General features: G+C 41.8%; 1 protein-coding gene across 1 annotated transcript in view; it reads right to left on the reverse strand.

Moving 5' to 3' along the window:
• Positions 1-19,938, reverse strand: part of MPP3 (membrane palmitoylated protein 3) — an 81,106-nt gene that overhangs the window by 46,455 nt on the left and 14,713 nt on the right. The window contains 3 exon segments of the mRNA XM_042477430.1: positions 6,757-6,837; positions 11,665-11,742; positions 17,127-17,245. Coding sequence (XP_042333364.1) covers positions 6,757-6,837; positions 11,665-11,742; positions 17,127-17,245 — 278 coding nt within the window.

Here is a 19,938-nt window from a genome sequence, read left to right on the forward strand (position 1 = left end):
AAGTGGCTCAAGAGAGGCCATGTAGTATGCTGCAACATTTAGTTGCAGAGGTCTACTTGGTAGTTGTAAGCTTGCTGTAATATCTTCTTTCAAATAACACAACTTAAACATTTCTTGGTTTTCTGCGGCATTCTATAAATTATCGTTTCATAAAAATATTAGTCAGAAATGCATGCAGAAACATATATACTGAGGGAAAGTATATTTTGAAATGTGTATACTGGGAAAAACACGTACAAAAATGTGTATAAACTTTTGGGTAGCTTTTAAAAGAAAAAATAAATCTCAGACTGATACTGAAAGAGGTCAAAATGAACATATAAGTTTATAACCTCCAACTGTCCTGATTTGGTGATGATGGTCCCAATTAATCCTCTATCATCCCACTTTTTTCAATTGGCCATAAAATGTCCTAGTTTCTCCCTTCTCCTCCCATCTCTCCCTTCGTCTTCAGCTTACTTCAACTGCTGCAAGCTGAGTTCAGAGTGCAACAGCTGTTTGGATTCAGTTAATTCAGTGGGGAGGGAGAGAAGGAGCAGAATCTTGTCCTTCCCAGTACACTGAGGCAAAAGCAAACAGCTACAACCTCTTCTAGCTTGTGTATCTTCCTCATTTGTCATCGTGAACACACTCTGGTGTTGCTTGGCCCAAACACGTCCTCATTTTCTGCTATGAAATAGAGAATATGTAGGCTGGAGGGGCGAAGAGGAATTAGGGTCCAAAACACACTGCAGAAATAGTCTAGTTTGAGACTACTTTAAATGCCCTGGCTCAGTGCTAGGCAATCCTAGAAATTGTAGTGTATTGTGGCACCAGAGCTCTCTGGCAGAGAAGGCTAAATGTCTCACAAAACTACAGTTCCCAGAATTTTCTAGTATTGAGCCAGCGCAGTTAAAGCAGTCTCAAACTGGATTATTTCTGCAGTGTGTTTTGGACCTAGGTGAACATAAAACTGACAGGTTTGTCTATCCCTATCACTCAGAAGCCTGGATTCTATTAATTTGTCTCAGCTAAAATAGCCTAGTTGAATAAACTGTGGAATGGTGAGTCAACACATAGGCAAATTTAATTGATTTAATGGTTTTACTTTAGTTCGGCTACCAACAAGTTTCAGCATGTCCAGTATTCATGTCCTTCTCTAGTTTAATTCCACTAATCCTCAGAACACATCAGGCAACACAGTTTGTTGTAGATAAACAGATTATTGCTTCTTCAGAAGACTCTTGGCGATACCATTGTCCTGAGCATATGGTGTCCATGCCCCTGTGCAAGCAAGCAACCACGAAAGGCAAAAATCTGATTTCTTTTTATTCCAAATCTCTCTTCATTTCCCCCTTAAATTGTCTTTCCCCGCTGTTCTTGCATGTTTTATTAGATTGGAGATAAATCTAAAAAAGAACATAATCTCTGCACTTGCCTACTATCATTAAATATTTCATACAATGGATCTGAACTGGCAGCATGCCACAAAGCTGCAGCGGAGTCTAGTACAGAGGAAGTATTTTTCCACAGTTCAATGAGATGCTGACTTTTGGACAAGGAAATGCATATTGATGACAGGGGAGGAACAAGAAACTGGCTGGGCAGCAACAATGCAGAAAAATATCCAATTTTGTTATTTAAAATCCTGAACGTAGGTGTTAGAAGTCAATAGCAAACACAGTCTCAGCCAGGAATGTGATGCCCCAGCAAGAAAGGCCAATAGCATTCTAGACAATCTTCACCAAACAAAAAGAGACACAACAGTTACAGCACTTCCAGATTCAGTGCTAGAAAGAACCTCTTTAGAGTTCTGTGTTCAGTGCAGTTATTAATAATTCTTTAAAGCAATTTTGTTCCTGCTGGAAGAATTTTTTAAAAACTGTGAAGCTTTGGAAGCCTATCTGTAATTTGAAACTTATTCCATGCAAAATTCACACATGGTTGTTTTGCCCAGAAAATTGCATTTTCTACGCAGAAAATAATATTTCTTTGTTGACATATTCTTTTCTAGGCAGAAAATGCTGTTTCCTGGGCAGAAAGTTTTTCTGTCAAAACAACCACATGTTAATGCAGAATAATTAATGCCCTATTTAAAGCATTTTCTGCCCAGGAAACAGCATTATCCATGCAGAAAATAATTCCTGCAAGAGCAACCTGGTGCACTGCGGACCCAACAGGAGCTGACTGAAGCCTTCGCAGATAACTACAAGCATAATGAGGGTGACCACATGTCCTACATTTCAACCATCTGTCCAGGAGGAATTTCAAAATGTCTTCCAGTTTGAGCATGCTCAAGCATGAATGTATATTTATATGAGTGTTTTTTGGTTTTGTTTTATAATGTCCTACATTTTCCTTGGATGTCGTACATTTTGCGATGCCTTGTCTTCCTTCACGGCTAGGACATCTAGTCATCCTGACCATACTAGCAAAGCAGCTCCTTTTTACCAAGGTTTTTAGTGCCTGATCTTTTCTTCCTTGTCCTCTGTCTAGATGGAAGGTTTTTAAGTAGCTTCATCTTTGGGAGTATGGTGAAGGAAGGCTCCAGAAATGCAGACATCTGGTGCTGGGTTGCAAAAGCATGTCTGCAGTAAACAATGCAATAAAAGAAGCCTGAACTGGAGGGAAAGTGGGATTCTGCTCTAGCAGTCCTACTGAAGCCCAGTTGTGTTACTGCCTGGGGTGTCACCCGGTATAGGGGGGGCTTCCATGGTGGGATCAAAAGGGCATGCCCCTACCTAGGTACCATGTGCTAGTCTACTCGTGAGTAAAATGGTGCATGGCAGGGAGGTGGTGCTCTGGGCACTCTCCCTTCTTGCTGCATGCCACTCTACACATGAGTAAAATAGCATGTGCGGGGTGTGTGTGTGTGTGTGCTCAACCTAGTATCACTCCTCTTCTGGTGTGTCACCCAGTGTGGTCCACACCCACCACACCTCCTAATAACACTACTGTTGAAGCCATATGTACCTGCCTGCAACAGGCAAGCTAAACAACAGCTGCCTCCAAAATCCCTCACCAAGCAGATATAAACAGCAAAAACTGAGATGAAAAGGGGAGAGCAGATAAGCCTGCCTTGTCAACTACTTCCATCATTTGGGGGTGGGGGATAAATCTATAAATTTGGCCACAAATGACAATGATAAGAAAAGTGGAAGCTGATGAAAGAAAAATCAATCCCTGGATGCATTTGGGAAGAAGTCTTCAGCTTGGCTCTAGAATGTTTTGGTTTCCATGCAAGGCTTCGTGACCTTTCTTCATTTCACACGCTGCTATTAGTTTTGAATCAAAAGTTTGGTGAAACATGTTGACCTATTTTGATTGTTTGTTTGCCTGTTTTTGTTTTATGGGGGTTTTTTTTGGTGCTGATATTGCAACCCAGTAACCCACCCCTATTCTTTCCATGATGTGGGAGATAAAATATAATAATTTAATTAATAATTTGTTTTATTTATATACCGCTATTCCAAAGATCATAGCGGTGAACAGCAAGTAAGCTAATTAGCAAGTAAGCTAATTTGCCCCCAACAGTCTGGGTACTCATTTTAGCGACCTCGGAAGGATGCAAGCCTGAGTCGAGCTTGGGCCCTTTTTGCTGGTCTTGAACTCGCAACCTTGTGGTTTTGAGTAAATGGCTGCAGTACAGGCATTTAACCACTGCGCCACCAGGGCTCCTATAGTGGAGAAGCAGAGGAGGGAGGGATGTTTAACCGACTCCCTCTCTTTCTCTAGACCAGGGGTGGGTTAAACATAGTCTGTGGACCACATGAAACCACATGCAACCCCCAGCACCATTTTTGTGACCACCCCAAGGCCCTACATGTTTTTGGTTTTTTTTTACAAATGACTCTTTCTTTCTCTCTATCTTACTTTTTTAAAACCTCAAAATGCCCGCTGGGGGTTGGAGAGCATTTTCATCATGCTTTGCAGGCTTCATGGGCCATTTGGGGCCTAAGGGAAGCCTTTTTAAAAACCAGAAATAAACAGAAAGTGACTTCTGATCACTTCCTGTTTTTTAAAAAAGCATCTCCTAGTACTAAAAATGGCACAGGGAGACCTAAAAGCATGGTGAAAATGCCCCTACAGGCCCTAGAAGACAAATGGAAACAATGGGTTTTGTTAAAATTTGCAATGGGGCTGCAGCCTTCCAAGATCTCCTAATGTCCATCCCTGCTCTCAATTGCACACTCCTGCTCCAAGGCAAAGCTCCCCAGCAGCTCCAAGTCCCCCAGCATTTCAATGTGTGTTTTCAAACTAAACAATAACAACATATGCATGGCATGCTTCATTATATGAATATTATATAAGGAGACGCTATTAATATTTTAAGATATAATTATAGACACACACACACACACACACACACGTATATTTCCCATTCTCCAGCTCTCCCACTCCCCAGCAGTTGGAGTATTACATACCTTATTGCTTTTAATCTATCTTAATTTCTTTCTCTTTTGCAAATGATCTGTTTCTTCAAACCAGTCGACAAAACAAACTGTTTCTCTGCATTACCTAAATTCCTGTCTCATTCTAAATCTGTTAAAGACCTTTGCAATTTGAGCTCATTTGAAAATCATTGTCTTCATATCTTATGGCACTCGGTAAAAGTTATTAAAACCTGACGCTTAAAATCCCATTTATTATCCGCCTATTCAAACCTAAAGGGAAAGAGAGCAAACACCTCCTTCCTGGTGTGGGAGAATAAAGGTTTCATGCTAATAAAGGGGGAACAACCATTTATATTATGTACTACTGTAGGACAAGAAGCAATGGGTTTAAATGAATGTGTAGGTTTGATTCAACACTGGGGGCGGGAAGTAAAACTGTAGCTCAGCAAGGAGCTAAAACCAAGACTTGTCTAGTTTCAATTCCGCAAATTCTAAAAGAAAAGAAGAGATTGGTAGAAAAATGAGATGTTCTTTGAACACATGCAGAATGCCATCACTTGCTCAGTAACTATTCCTCCAGCATCCTGTGTGTGTGCACACATCCATAAACACACATCCAGGATCTGGGATAAACAATTTAAAGTCTTCCTTTTTTCATTTTTGCCCAAGATATACAAGACATCTAATAAATCTCAAGACAATCAACAGTAAAATATATCATGGCGCTGAATACATTGTAAAATTGCCAATAAACTGCCATCATAAAAGGTGCAAGAAGAAAACCTGCAAAATCGGGGGATTTTTTAATGTCAAGCAGCAACAGCTTGATTGCGTCTGCAGCAGCAGCAACAGCTGCAGCAAGAAATGGGCCACTAAATTACCTTCTTCCCAAATGTCTTTTGGAACTGTCTAGATTTTCACTAGAGAAATAGGACAGAGCAAAAACAACAACTTTGCTATGGAAGGGAACACCTGGAGACAACAACAGACATGGCCTCCCCATATGTGGCCCTCTGCTCCATTTCAAAGGTGCCTGGAAGGAGAGGATGCGGAACTTCTAATAAGGATTTGAAGGACCAGGAAGGCTCATGTTCTCTATTAGGGTACTCCACGTCTGAAAAAGTTCACCAGATACCAAGTCATGATTTTAATGTCAATTGGGCCATTCTGAGAGTTAGTCCAAATTTTAAAGGAGCTATCCAAGGTGCTGAACCTATGAGGGGGATATGGTTCATCCCCTTGGATAGCTCTTTTCACATTTGGGCTGAAACCTAGAGCGGATTCACTGCACCCCCAACTATGGAAGTCACCAACTGGCACTGCAACTTTGATACTTTTTGGGTGCCAGGCTATGACCATTTTATTTTCCCAGCCCTGACTTCCTCTTCTCTTACAGTCTCTCCAGGGTGAGGTTCCTCACCAGCTTCTCCTTCTCTCTTCAACTCTCTTTCCCTCTCCCCCTCCCTATTTCTCTCCCAGTCTCCTTGCTTCTTAATTATATGCCTTCACTTTCCCTCGCACATATCCTCACATATTTTAAGCCCTCACGCAACATACAAATAGGAGGAGAGGAAGCCATTTTGGAGCAAGGAAACAGAAAGGAAGGGAAACCCAAGCCTTGCCTCAATCCTGTTTCTCTTTTCCCAACTGCTCCCCCTAGTACCTCCCAGTACAAAATGGATCACAGCACAAATGTAACATCCCTCTACAGAGTATACTCTTCTCTCAGTGCCTAGGCAGCATGTGGACATTTGGATAGCAACCAAACTGACTACCATATATACTCATGTATACGTTGGCCTCATGTCTAAGTCGAGGGCAGGTTTGGGGGCCAAACTTATGGAAACTGATATGATCCGTGGATAAGTCAAGGGTAGAACTTAGGGACATGTAACAAAGGATGTAAAGGATGAAGCAAAGAAAAATGATGCCCAAGAACTTATTAACTTCGAGCAGGCATAACTGTTTAGGGTCACTCTAAAGGTTGGATGGATGAGAGAGAACTACAGGAAACAGTGGCCATGAGATATGAGAAGGGGGTGACCAGGCACAGCTGGGGCTAAGAAAAAGTACGCATCTACTTTCTCAGTGCTTCTTTGAGAGGAAATGCCAAAGAGCCACTGCTACTACACCATACCAAAACATTTCAACAACTGGAGAAGGGGTACTTTTTTGGACTGCAACTCCCAAAAGCATGCTGAGTGGAGGGTACTGGGAACTATAGTCTGAAAATGCAACTTTTCCAAACACCAATTAAGCCATGGCAAATTACTGGGCTTGATAAGACAATTCCTAAGAATACAATTCTTGCCCCCTCCACCCAGCGGATCACCATGTTGCACCACCACCCACCTCTCCAGCTAGAGAATGAAGAGCCTTTTACCCTGAGATGAGGAGTTGACAGCAACTGGAGCAGTTCTTTCTCATCATTATTCATTGGTGCCGTCTGCAATTCTTCTATCACCTTGCAAGGAAAAAATATACCAAAAAGAGAGAACAATCCATCCATGCACACGGGAATCAAGAGACAGTATATTTTACCCTGCTTGCATTTTCAGGTCAATGTTGTGCTAATCTTGGTGTCATACTCCAGAGAAACCACAGCAATCGCAAGCTGGTGTCAAAAGGAAACCTCCGTGGAGAAGATAAAAGCTCTCCAAGGCAGGCAGGCTTGGGAAATCACAAAGGACTATAAAAGACTGCCTTAAAGTAAGCCAGGCCACTGATCCACCTCACTGTTTTCTACAGCAGTGGCTCCCTATCTTAGTTCCCCAGATGTTGTTGGTTTATGAGTCCCAAAAATATTTTACCAATGACCAACACAGGCTGGTGTTTCTATGAATTGTGGTCCAACGGTGGATCAAAGCTTGGAAACCACTGATCTTCACAGTCTCAGGCAGGAGACTCTTTCAGCCCTAACCAGAGATGCCAGAAATTGATTTTAGGGTCTTATACATGTGATCTGCTACAAAACTATATTTCCTCCCCAAAAGGAGAGCCAAAGATGCAGAAAAGGGCAAAGATAACAACTGTTTATATCATGTGAGCAAACACAATTAGATAGACCCCGCTTTTGTTTCCAAGCACATCATATTCTGTAGCATGAATGGTAACCCATTGGCCCTGTTAAAAGAAGAAATGTGCTCTCTGTGGAGGCATGTGCTTCAGACAAGCAGGAAGGGAATATGTAGCACCTTTGAAAGAAGTTGATAACATGAGCTTTCATAGACTTGAGTCAACTTCTTCAGCTGCATGAGAAGGTAGACACAAATCTACGAAAGCTCATGCTACCAACTTCTCTCTTTCTTTCAGTTAGTCTCAAATGTGCTACAAGATCCCTTTGTATACTGATTTTACAGACTAAGGAGTTTATCAAATAAGAGGAATTTCTCTTAAATTCGAATGAAAAGAAAGTGGGGCCAGAACGCATTCACTTAAAGTTGCTAGTTTCGTGCAATTATGTGAATACGCATTGCATTCAAACTGGCTCCCCATTGCCCGAAAATAGCATGCCATTGCCCGAATTTGCATGTGGCAATCTATCACGTAATAAGGTGAAACCTCTTGATTGCATTTGGACTGACTTCCCATTGCCTGAATTTGCGTGTGGTGGTCTATCACACAATAACGTTAAACCCCATGATTGCATTCAGATTGCCATCGGATTATACTTCCAATTCCCCTTGTCTGATAAACTCCTAACACAGCTGGGAATAGTTAACCCCATCTCTATACTCAGTTTCTCTTTCCAAATTGCCCCAATACTAGATTGTCAAACAAAGGAGCTCCAATCTAGACCTTCTCTGTGACACACCATTTTTGATGTGCAGAAAAATTAAATAATTAAATGTGTGAGTCCCCATCTGCAGCTTAAAATGGTTCAGTCCACATGCAAGGTTGCCAGATTGAAAACTGGAGATGACTGCTATGCCTTTAATGGATGTGTAGCAACCCACTGGGTGATTTTGGTAGGTCACACTCTTTCAACCTCAGAGGATGGCAATGACAAACCTTTGGTGAACAAATCTTGCCAAGAAAACTCCAATATAGGGTTGGTTAGGGTCACCATAAATCAGAAATGACTTTAAGGCACACAACAACAACAGAAAAGGGAATATTGACATATGTGGCTCTTCATGCAACCAGTAACAACCAACATTTGATGAAGTTACTGTCATGAAAAGAGCAGGGCTCCTCTCCAGTTTTCACACTGGCAACCCTAGTGCAGAGACTAATTTAGAACCGCAGTGAGAACTAGGCTATTATGAACAAAGGGGAAATTTCCAACCTCTCATCTAAGGCATGACAATAAACAAGGGCACAAGAGACAGAGAAGGAATGCATCAAAGGAAAACAACACACAAATAAAGCATTTTTGAAACAAACAAGGTATGTGGGCAGAGCTCGTTTTAAAAGCAATGAGTTAAAGTTATAGCTCCAAGACTCCAAATAGCTAGTTATATTTTTAATCAATAAAAATATAACTCTTTAATTTTCTATTTCTCAAGAGTAACTAAAATCTGGATGCAGCTTTACAAGAGACCATACAAGCCAGCATGTGTACCATGTCATATCCCCCACTACCATCTAATAAGGCCATCCTCACATATCTATATAAGCAACTGAAAAACTACCATTGTGCTGCAAAGGACTGCCATTATCCTAGGACTGCAGTCATAATGTAGTTTTGTAACGAATAGGCCCTCCATGTCCACAGATGCTTAACCGGCTTGAAAATATTTTTAAAAGATGTAAGTTCCAAAAAGCAAAACTTGATTTTGCTATTTTATATAAGGGACACCATTTTCCTATACGATTGTATATAATGGGACTTTAGCATCCATGAATTTTGGTATCCATGTGAGGTCCTGGAACCAAACCCTAGTGGATATGAAGGGGACGCTGTAATTTCCTAGCTTTTATATACCAGCAATAGAAGCCTCAAAGTCAGGAAGGAAAAGTTCCAGCACATGACACTAAAAGAGACTATAAAGTGAGGGAGTATATTAGAACCTGGGCAGAATGATTATAATAAATGGGATGCAGTTCCCCCTGGATCTAAAATCTATAGAAAGAAAGGTGTAGGCTGGACTGGAGGTGGTGTGTTGCTCTGTTATGTCAAAGGCAGCCGACTTGCAGTAAATTAGAAGTCATAAAAGAAGCAAAAAACTTTATCCCTGCAATCTGTCTGGAAATAATTCCTCTTCTTCAGAAGGAACAACAGAAGGGCTGCCTCTGCAGCACCTGAAAGTCACAGCAAAAAAGAAGCTTAGGTCAGCTTACCAACACAATTCAAAAGGGAGGATTGGCTTGTGGGTGGCAAGAGACTTCAGTCTAGTCAGAAAGAGTCATATATTTAAAGGAAAATGTGTCTTCTTATTGCAAGATCCATAACAAGAATATGACTCTTCAATACATAAATTAAAACAAAAAGCATCCACAGCTCACAATTATGCACTTAATCACCAGTCTGACAGACGCTGACTTCAGTAGAGGTTATGTAAGTTCTTGAAGTTCCTTAGCGGTTTCATGAGCTGCTGTAGATATTTTACACGGAGGTGGGACAACCTTTTGTTGGCGAGGGCCACATTGCTCCAGTCAAAGGGTTGTAGTCTAGCTGGGGGCATACTGAGGAGGGCCAGAGCAAAATGTGGGTGGAACCAGATTTCCATGGATCCATTCCAGACTTTGAAAACACTAATTTGGGGGACTAAAGCTCCAAGATTATCCCTATAGCATTCTGGGAATTTTATTTCAAAAAAGCAACTCCACCATGGTCCGATTTATTCACATATGTTTCACCCATTCATGTGCTCCAAATGCAACTCTTCCTCCATTCACACTCTCTCCATACTCCCATGCATATGTTCACACACAATGTACTCCCACCAACCAACCAACCCACCCACCCTCTCTCCATAATCTTTCTCAGACTTAGACACATACACTCCCTTCTTTGAGCATGAAAATCCTTTGAATCTCCAGGATCAGTGTGTAAATGTTCTAGGTTTTAGGGGGGTTATGTCCAAGATACTCACGGGGGGCTTCAGCCTCTGGAGCATGACTATCTCCTTCTGCTCTTCACTGTTGCTGGTTCTGCCCAATTGCTTATGTTTCTGTGGGCCAATGCCCAGAATGCAGCGAATGAAAAGCAAGTGAAAATTAACTGCTCCTTTTTTGCTCAGTTTCCTTGTTTGCCTCAAGAGGGCAAGTGAACAAGACAATGGGTGCATCCACAATGCACAGTTATAGCACTTTGATACCTCTTTAACTGCCATGGCTCCATCCTACAGAATCTGGGGATCTGTAGTTTGGTGAAGTACTTATAATTCTCTAGGGGTACTTTTACACTGGCCACTTAATCCAGGGCTAATCTGGAGCATTATGCCTCAGACTGACCACAACAAATCTGGTGAGATGCCGTGTCATTGTGCACATGGGCTAGCTGGGTTGACATGGCATCAACCCCACTGGCCCATCCCCTTTGTTGCTGATGCCATCATCACTTCCTCATAGACAGGAGTTCTGTCTAAAGCATGCCTGGAGCACCCCCATTTCTGCAGAAATGAGAATGAGGCAACCCTGCGGTCAATGAGGACAGGAGAGAGCAACTCCCTTCCTGATGATTATATGTCCAAGTGCTCCATCCTGTTGGCAGGAGAATCAGTGGTATGCCAGACAGGCTTTTGATGGAACTCCTGTCCACGACTAAGCAGCGGTGGTGGCTCCAAAAACAGGGCCCCTTTCCCTGCATTGCTCAGCATGGAAAAGGGGGACAGCAAGGCTCTTGGCATGTGGACAATGGATCAAGCCAAATTAGGCCCAATCCAGCTGTCCACATACCAAAATAATCCAATATAACTCCAGGGTGTCTGGAAAACACCAGGCTTTCCCCCAACTTTGCTTAGTTTGGAGCAAAGGCCACAAACTACAGTATCTCCCAGAAGTAGCTGTACATTGATAGGACTGCTAGCAGACTGAGTTACACATTTTTTCCTGGTGTTGACAAGTCCTAGGACACTCCCCAGAACTACGGCATTACAGCTCTCTGGCAGAGGATTTAAAATACCTCATGAAAGGACACATTCCAGGTTTCTAGAAGATGGAGCCATGGCAGCTAAGGTGGTATGAAAGTGCTATAATTGCATAGTCTGCACACCCAGTAATATCATAGAAGAGAAGCAGCAATCCCAGGAGACTTCAGAGACCCAGTGGGGAATGGGCCTCAGCACTTACCCTTGGTGCTCTCACAATTCACACTATGCAATGAGAGAGTGACACTGAAACTTACATCTTCTGCAAGAGCTGAGGCACTGTGCAGAACTGGGACTGGACTCTGCTGTTCATAATGGCACAACTTTTCATGAATCTGAAATGGAAGACAAACACAAAATAAGAGATTTCTGGGTTGGAACCAACTTGAAAAATAGCTTCTTATTGCTGAGTTAAAGAAGTAGCAGAGATAGGAACAGTCAATTTTTTTGGACAGCAACTCTTAGACTCCTGAGGCCAGCATAGCTGGCATCCATGCTAGCTGGAGGAGTCTGGGAGTTGCAGTCTCAAAAAGTAACTTTTTCATGCTCTCAGAAGAAGTCACAAGCAAATTCATTCATTTCATCTCTGAATATACAACATGTTGCAGTCTGGGGAAGGGGCAGAAAGCTTGTTTCATTTTAATTGACTGAAACAGAAGCTAAAACAAAAATGGATTTCATAGTTGCTGTCCCATTCTCAAACTGTGAGACGTTTTAACTGTTTGGAAGAGTAGTCCTTATTATAGCAGAATCAATGGGTTTTTTTACTATTTAAAAGCATATACAGTAGCAGAAGTTCTCCAGCCTAATGCCTAATGGCTGCCACTGTTTTCACTTCTCTAGTGCACTGGAAATACTGTCACTGCAGGACATTCCAGGAAATGATACATTAAAAAGTCTTCAAAAATTGCAGTTTTCAAACACTTCCTCAGAGAGAGAGAAAATCCCTCACTGCTTCCTTCAAGAAGAAAAATAGCAAAGAATTACATCCCCATTATGGTCACCTTCCATCCGGCTCTCCTCTCAATCAGTGTCTACTTTTTAAAAGATCCATTGTTTATTGCCATCAAGTCGGCTTCAACTTACGGCAACCCTATGAATGAGAGACTTCCAATACATTGTCTTCATCAGCCCTCCTCAGGTCCTGCCAACTCAGGGCTGTGGCTTCCTTAATTTTAATATTCAATACTTTTGAAACCTTTCTTGCTGGCTTGCTATCAACTCCTTCCACCAGTGAGTTTGTTCATTGTTTTGTCATTCATAGCAGGGATGTTTTTTGAGCTCTATAAAGCACTCCGCAAAGCATACTTGCAAGAAATGCTATTAAAATTCATCAGCACAATTACATGCATATTCTACTATTCTTGCTTCCTTCAAAGATATGAGAAAGAGCCCTGCACTGTCCTGATTATTAAGCTTCCTTCAAGAGCATAACTTTATGCATTGCTCCTTGAACCAAATAGCAAAGTTTAATCATTCCCACATCCCACCTCAACTGTGTTGCGGATTCACATTCTGGAATTGAATCTAGGAGCCTTACCAATGTGGCTCCCTCCAGGAATGCTAGACTGTGGCGCGGTACAGACGCGCCAAAGCGGCGTAGTAGGGTTGACTTGGTGTGTATTAGGGTTGAGAAGGGGCGTCCCTTCCGGATGCCCCTAACCATAATACGAACCGAGTCCGTACAAAATGGCGTTGCCTGTTCCACACGGACGCCGCCATCTTGACGTAGCAGACGCATTGCATCCACACATCGCATAGCATATATGACGCAGCAAGTGCACCATTGGCGCCTCGCGACATCATAATTGCGCCACAAAGAGAAGCGCCATTTTGGCGCTTCTTATTTGCAGTGCGGAGGAGCCACGCGGTTTGGGCACTGGGGCTCCTCCGTGCTGCAAATGATGGCGGCGGCAGACCACCTGTTTGGGGCGGTCTGTAATGCGCCTATAATTCCCATAAAGACCAGGGAAGATGGGAAGTGTAGTCTAATACCTCTAGATAACATCAGGTGGAAAAAAAACAAACCTAAGCACTGTCCTCCATATCTAAATGCCATTGGCCATGCTGTCTGGAGGAATCTATAAATTATAGTCTTAGAAACTAATTTTTCTTAGCTAACATTCAGGAATAAAGTTGTGCAAGGAGAGGCTCCAAACATTTTGAACTCCTCACTCATTTGAATTTCATTGGTTTTAGTTTTAATTTGTCAGTAATTCAATTTTGTTTTATGTTTCCCAGTTCCACTGATTTGAAGAGGACACAAAGCCAGTGTCTTCGGCCTGTAACTTCAGTACTTTGCATCTAATAGTATGGAACTGTCAACACCACTACTAGACTTCTCACCTATAGAAGGTGTCTATTTAGATAACACCATTTTAACTGCCATTGCTCAGTGCTATGGAATTATTTTGGAATTCTGAGATTTGTAGTTTTATAACATATTTAGCCTTCTCTGTCAGAGAGTTCTGATAAACAACAAATTGAAAATCTCAGGATTCCATAAAAAGGAGCCATGGTAGTTAAAGTGGGGTCAAACAGCATTAATTCTGCAGTGTAACAGCAACCATTAATTTCAGCATTTCTACTCTATTTGGGATTACAGTTTGATTTCCAGTTGGATCTAAAATTGGAATCCCATTTCACAAGCAGAGCTTTGAAAAGTAACATTTGTTCATAAACCAATTTCATAGGCAGAGTTTGTCAAAGCTAATTTTTCACATACAGTTTCCAACTCCCCCCAGCTAGTATGGCCAGTGAGTATACTGGCTGTGGATTCTAAGACTTGCAGTCTGCACAAGTAACTTTTCTAAGGAACTGAACAGACCAGCCCTTTTAGAGTCAAATTGGTGCCTCAGCAACTGCACGCTGCAGCCCCAATCTGGACGTTTTGCACCCTGGAAAGGGCGGCGTAGCTATCACACCATGTTGCGCCTCGCGCCTCATCTAAACATTAATAATAATAATAATAATAATAATAATAATAATTTTATTTGTATACCGCCCTTCCTATGATCAGGGCGGTGAACAACAATCAAAACCGTACAATACATACATCAAGCAAAATTATAAAAGACAACAGTACAATACGGTAAAACTATTAAAATCAATGTTAAAAACCCCATCAGCCAGCTACCCTTGCTGTCAGAGGGGGGAGACTAGCTGGAACTTGTGTTGGGGAATGCTGATCGAAACAGGAGGGTTTTCAACTCCCTCCTGAACTGGGCCAGGGAGGTGGCCAAGTGGAGCTCAGTGGGCAGCGCATTCCAGAGGGTTGGGGCGACAATGGAATATGATCTCCTTGTTGTGGAGACTAATCTAGCCCCTGGGACCCTCAATAATTGCTGCCCAGATGTTCTGAGGGTGCGGGGTGGAATGTATGGGGAGAGACGGTCCTCAAGGTAGCCTGGGCCCAAGCCATGTAGGGCTTTATAGGTTATAACCAACACCTTGTATTGCGCCCGGAAGCGTATAGGCAGCCAATGCAGATCTTTGAGTACAGGAGTAATATGACTGGCCCTGGAAGTATCAGTGACCAGTCTGGCTGCCATGTTCTGTACCATCTGTAGCTTCCGGGTATGGTACAAGGGTTGCCCCATGTAGAGCGCATTGCAGAAATCCAATCGAGAGGTTACCAGAGCATGTACTACCGTTTCAAGGTCCCTCTGGGCCAGGTATGGGCGCAGCTGGCGAATAAGCCGAAGCTGATAACAGGTGCTCTTAACCATCACATTCACCTGAGCTGAACATGCCAAAGGAGCACTGTGACACCGTGTATCATGCAATGCGGTGCACAGCATCAAACTGCCATGGGAGCAGAGTCAGGGCATGTGTCGTGTGGATGCCATGCCCCAACTCCATCCCCAGGCCAGCCTTAATGGCCGATCTGCACAGGCCCTAAATTCAGTTTACAGCAGTTTTAAAGGTACACTGACATAGCCCTAATTACTGCTTAAACTGATTAGAATTTTCTAGTCTGACCATTTTTCTGCTCTCATTCCTCCCATCTTCCTTGCAAATTTCTGTGAACTGTACATGCTGTTCTTTGGTGTTTCAGTCTCCCCACTTATTAGGACCTAATGAAGCAAATGAGAAACAAATGGATTTTTCATTTGTTTTTCATTTTTTAAAAGAAAATCCCATTCATTTTCACAATAAAAACAAATGGGACTCACTCATTTTGTTCCTATTCATTATTCCTATTCATTTTTAAAATTACCACAGACACTCCCCTAAAGAAGAGTTCACATGGGGATTCCCTCTCATCTGGGTAATTTTAGGGGAAAAGAGGACAGGGTTGCCCTACTCGTCCACCCCACGTCTCAGCACCAGATCCTGGAGAATGTATAAGCAGCAGAGAATGACCATAAAAGCAAATTAATGGTGCCTGATATAATTCTATCTCTGCAGCTGAGCCATCCCAGCTGGGCCGGAACATGGCCTCAATCCTATATCCCCCTCAGTATAGCATAAGTATATGCATGTCAACCTACATTATACTAAGCCACAGTAGCATCACTAGGGGGTGCTGGGGGTGACCACACCAGGTGACACCCAAGATAGGATGACACTACTCCTCCTCAAACACCTACTTTTTGGCAGAAATGGGCTATGGCATTCATCTGCTTCCCTTTAAAATGATTTAAGAGATGGTGGGAGTGGGGTGAAGCCCAGTGGGAGGAGAAAGAGGGGCCCCAGAATTGTTTTAAAATTCAAAATTTGTTTTAAAAAAACATTAAAATTTTAAAAAATTGTTTTTTATATATTTATTCTTTTTAAATTTTCTGTAAAAACATCACATTTTAACCAAATCTTCACTACATATATGTAAACACATTTAGGTTGCGCATATGATAATGTCATTTGAAGGTAAAATTTTAATTTTGCTAGTTGTTTATGTCACAACTATTAGCATTAGTGGGATATGGGAATTATGATTTACAAGTAACATTAGTGCAAAAAAAAACCCATTACTAAGGATTTGGTATGCTATGAAATGGGAGGAGGTCAATGGAGGACGGTGACCCCATGAGTTACCACACCAGGTGACACCAACCCTAGTGAGGCTACAGTTAAGCCATACACCTTCCCCCCAACTCTGAAGCCATCTCACACAGCCATTCTGTGCTCTGTAGTGAGCATACAGAATTAGAGAAGTGTCTGGCTATGTCCCCGTAACCAGACATGAAATAATGTCAGTGTTGAGGTCTATCAGGATCCCCCAGGGGTCTCTGAGTTGCTGTGATTATCTCATGTCTGGCTATGGGACATAGCCAAATGCTTCTCCAAGCTTGTCTTCTTGGTGCAAAGCATGGAATTGTTATGCATAGTGGATTAGGGTCTTATCAGTAGGTCCACGTGAGGGCTTCAGGTGCTGCAGAGGGAGGAAAGGAATACCAACCCCTGCAGTGCCTGACAAAGGACATCTGTACATATAAGAAAAAATTGCATGTGTGGATGTCCCTAACAGAATTCTGGCTCCTAAGAGCTTTCTCTATGTCAAATCAAAGGCTTTGGAAGAAGCATGAAAAACAAATCAAAAATCACCCTGCATAAGTACCAAGCTTCCCACTGTACAGTATATCTATGTTGCACTGCCCTGTTTTGGGTTCTGGGGTTGAAACGAGGTTCTACAGATTGAATGCTAAGCAAACACAAAAACTGAGTAGACAGATAACCAAGTGAACAGGATTTCCCCCAAAAAAACAAATACATTTACCTTCATTAAATAGCTGAGACTTTTCTCACTGAAAATGTCTCTCAGGAACACCATTTCCTCTTTATGGTTTGAGTCTGGTCTCAGCTGAGATGTCAGAAGGGCAAGGGTCTCATGCAAACCTATAGGACAAATATGAAAGGCATTGAGGTACCCTTTCTATAAATAAACCTATCAAAACATAGGCCGAATCCTAGTGTCAGCTTCCATCTCGGTTACAGCACATAACTGAGGGAGAGCACAGGAAAATTACTTTTTATGACAACTCCCAGAATCCCGAGACAACATGGCCAGTGGTCAAGTTGGCTTGGGGATTTGGGGAGTTGTATTTCAAAAGAATGCACTTTTCCTTGATTGGAAGGGGAGAGATACCTTGATGAAAATGCATCAAATACATAAGGTGCTTGAGGTGCAATGCCTCCTTTTAGAACTTTGTTGCCAACTCCTTGCATCTGAGCAGTTATTTGGATTCTCAAGTTTAACACAGAACTTGAACATTCTGCAATGTTTTTTTTTCCTGGAAAGCTTTTTGGAATAAGTACTTTTTGCTACTGTTGAGTATTGCAAGAGGCAGCAGGAGAAAAGGGCCAGGGTCTTCTTAGAAGTAACAAGAATCTGAAAATATTACGACTTGGAATGATCATTCGCAGAATCCCCTGGGATGTTCTGCAAGTACTAGTCTAAAGAAGTAACTTTTCAGGCTCTAGACAGTTGTGAAGCTCTTCAACAGATTCCTTCTCTTCTCCTCTCTTCAAAACTAGCTTTTAGGCAATCTTTCAGTTAACAACCTGCTACTTTATGGTGCTCTTAATAAAGATTTAATACTGTTGTTTTTTGATATTTTACTGCCTTTGTCTTGTTCCTGATGTTCTCTTTCAATGATGTACTGTTTTATCATTACACAGAAAGCAAGGGTAGCCATGTTGATCACACAGTAAATGCTAAAATCTGTATTAGAATACTACAGTTATTAACAACAATGAATAACAATACTGTTATTAAAAAACAATAATGGTTAATAACAATAATTAGAACAATACTGTTATTAATAACAATACTATTATTAGCCTAACATAGCAAAGGATTGTGTGCAAGCTTTCAAGTTCTGCAGCACACTGTAAACAAAGTAAACAAGAGAGGAACCTGATTAATGTTGAAATCCATGTGCAGTTAGCCAAAGCATTTTAAAAGTAATTTGTTGTGTTACTTATGACAGGGTGTCCCTCTCAAAAAGTAATTTGTTGCCACTGACAACAGAAATATAATTAGTACTAGTATATCCTCACAGCAACCCTGTGAGACAGGACAGCTGAGAGAGTTTGTCACCAGTGAATTTAATGCCTGAGGTCTAATCTGCACTGCAGAAATAATGCAGTTTGACTTTGCTTTAACTTCCACTTCCTATGCAATCATGGGATTTGTAGTTTGTTGTGGCACCAGAGCGCTCTGACAGAGGAGCCTAAATAGCTCACAAAATGATAAAATGTCAAACTGCATCATCTCTGTAGTACAGAGTGAGGACTTGACTCTGGATCTCTGAAGCCTCTGTCAAATGCTCTAAAAACTGCACAACTCCAACTCTCAGTCAAGTCATTCAGTCAAATAAACCTCTTATTTATAAATCAGCTAAAATTTCTTCAGCTCAATGGCAGCATCAGTGCTAGCCTACCTTCCAGAGCTGTTGTGAAGATTAACTAACTTTGAACACTCATGCACACCACACAAAAACTTGAGCCTTGTTATTCAAAAGGCAGGCTGGCTGTGTGCATTTCGGAGGTCTGATCACGACCGGGAACACTGCCAATGTGACATAACTCTTTAAAAATGTCTTCCATTGTTCATCGGGAGAGAATTAAGTACTGCATAATAGCATTTCATAATAAGATTCCTTCTATCTCCCTCCCCATCCAATTTTATGTTTAAATGATTTCCAGTGTTGTCATCTTTAACCCAGAATTTCTCTCTCTCCACCTCCTTCACTCACTCACACACACACACACACACATACATATTGCTGCAACTGTTTTTCTTTAAGCTCTCACACCTCTAGATAGAAAAGGGGGGGGGTTATCAAACACAGATCCTTGTGGGTGATAGCCCGTTACAATACACATACACATACACATTAGTTTTATGGCACCCTAAAGGCAATCAGATTTATTGGGGCGTGAAGAGTTATCCTCAGTGGCAGATGTATAGAGGAAAAACTAGGGTACACAGAAGAGTATATGCCAAATGAGGATAACTATGCCTCAGTCCACAACATCAAAAACAGACACCTTTTACCATACAAGACAACCTAAGCCTTGGTCCTCTCTCACACAGGTGGCAAGAGGCAAGTGGGTTTTGCCTCATCTGGGTTTGTTGTTGTATGCCAACCTATGGCAACCCTAAGCTGAGCCTATCATAGGGTTTTTCTTGGCAAGTTTCTTCAGAGAGGGTTTGCCATTGCCTTCCTTTGAGGCTGAACGAATGGGTAGAAGAGGACATTTCAGCATGGAATCAGGTAACAAGCAATACCTACTGAAATTCTATTTTCTACACAACCATGAAAGATAAAGAAGCCCTCTCCAGTTTTCACTCTGACAACCCTATTGTAAAGTCCCATGCAAAGAGATTTATTTGACACCCATTTTGTCGTTTTGGTGCCAGGCAAAACTTTTTTTAAAAAAGTCCTTTTCTGAGGTTTATAAAATGATAATGCAAGTTGGTATAAAGAAGGCACTGTGGTGTAGTGGTTTGCTTACTGAATAAGGACTCGGCGAGATCAGGATTTGAATCCACAGCCAAGCGTGGAAACTTACTGGATGACTTA

This window comes from Sceloporus undulatus, chromosome 6, assembly GCF_019175285.1.
Source record: "Sceloporus undulatus isolate JIND9_A2432 ecotype Alabama chromosome 6, SceUnd_v1.1, whole genome shotgun sequence".
In the NCBI taxonomy this organism is placed as follows: Eukaryota; Metazoa; Chordata; class Lepidosauria; order Squamata; family Phrynosomatidae; genus Sceloporus; species Sceloporus undulatus.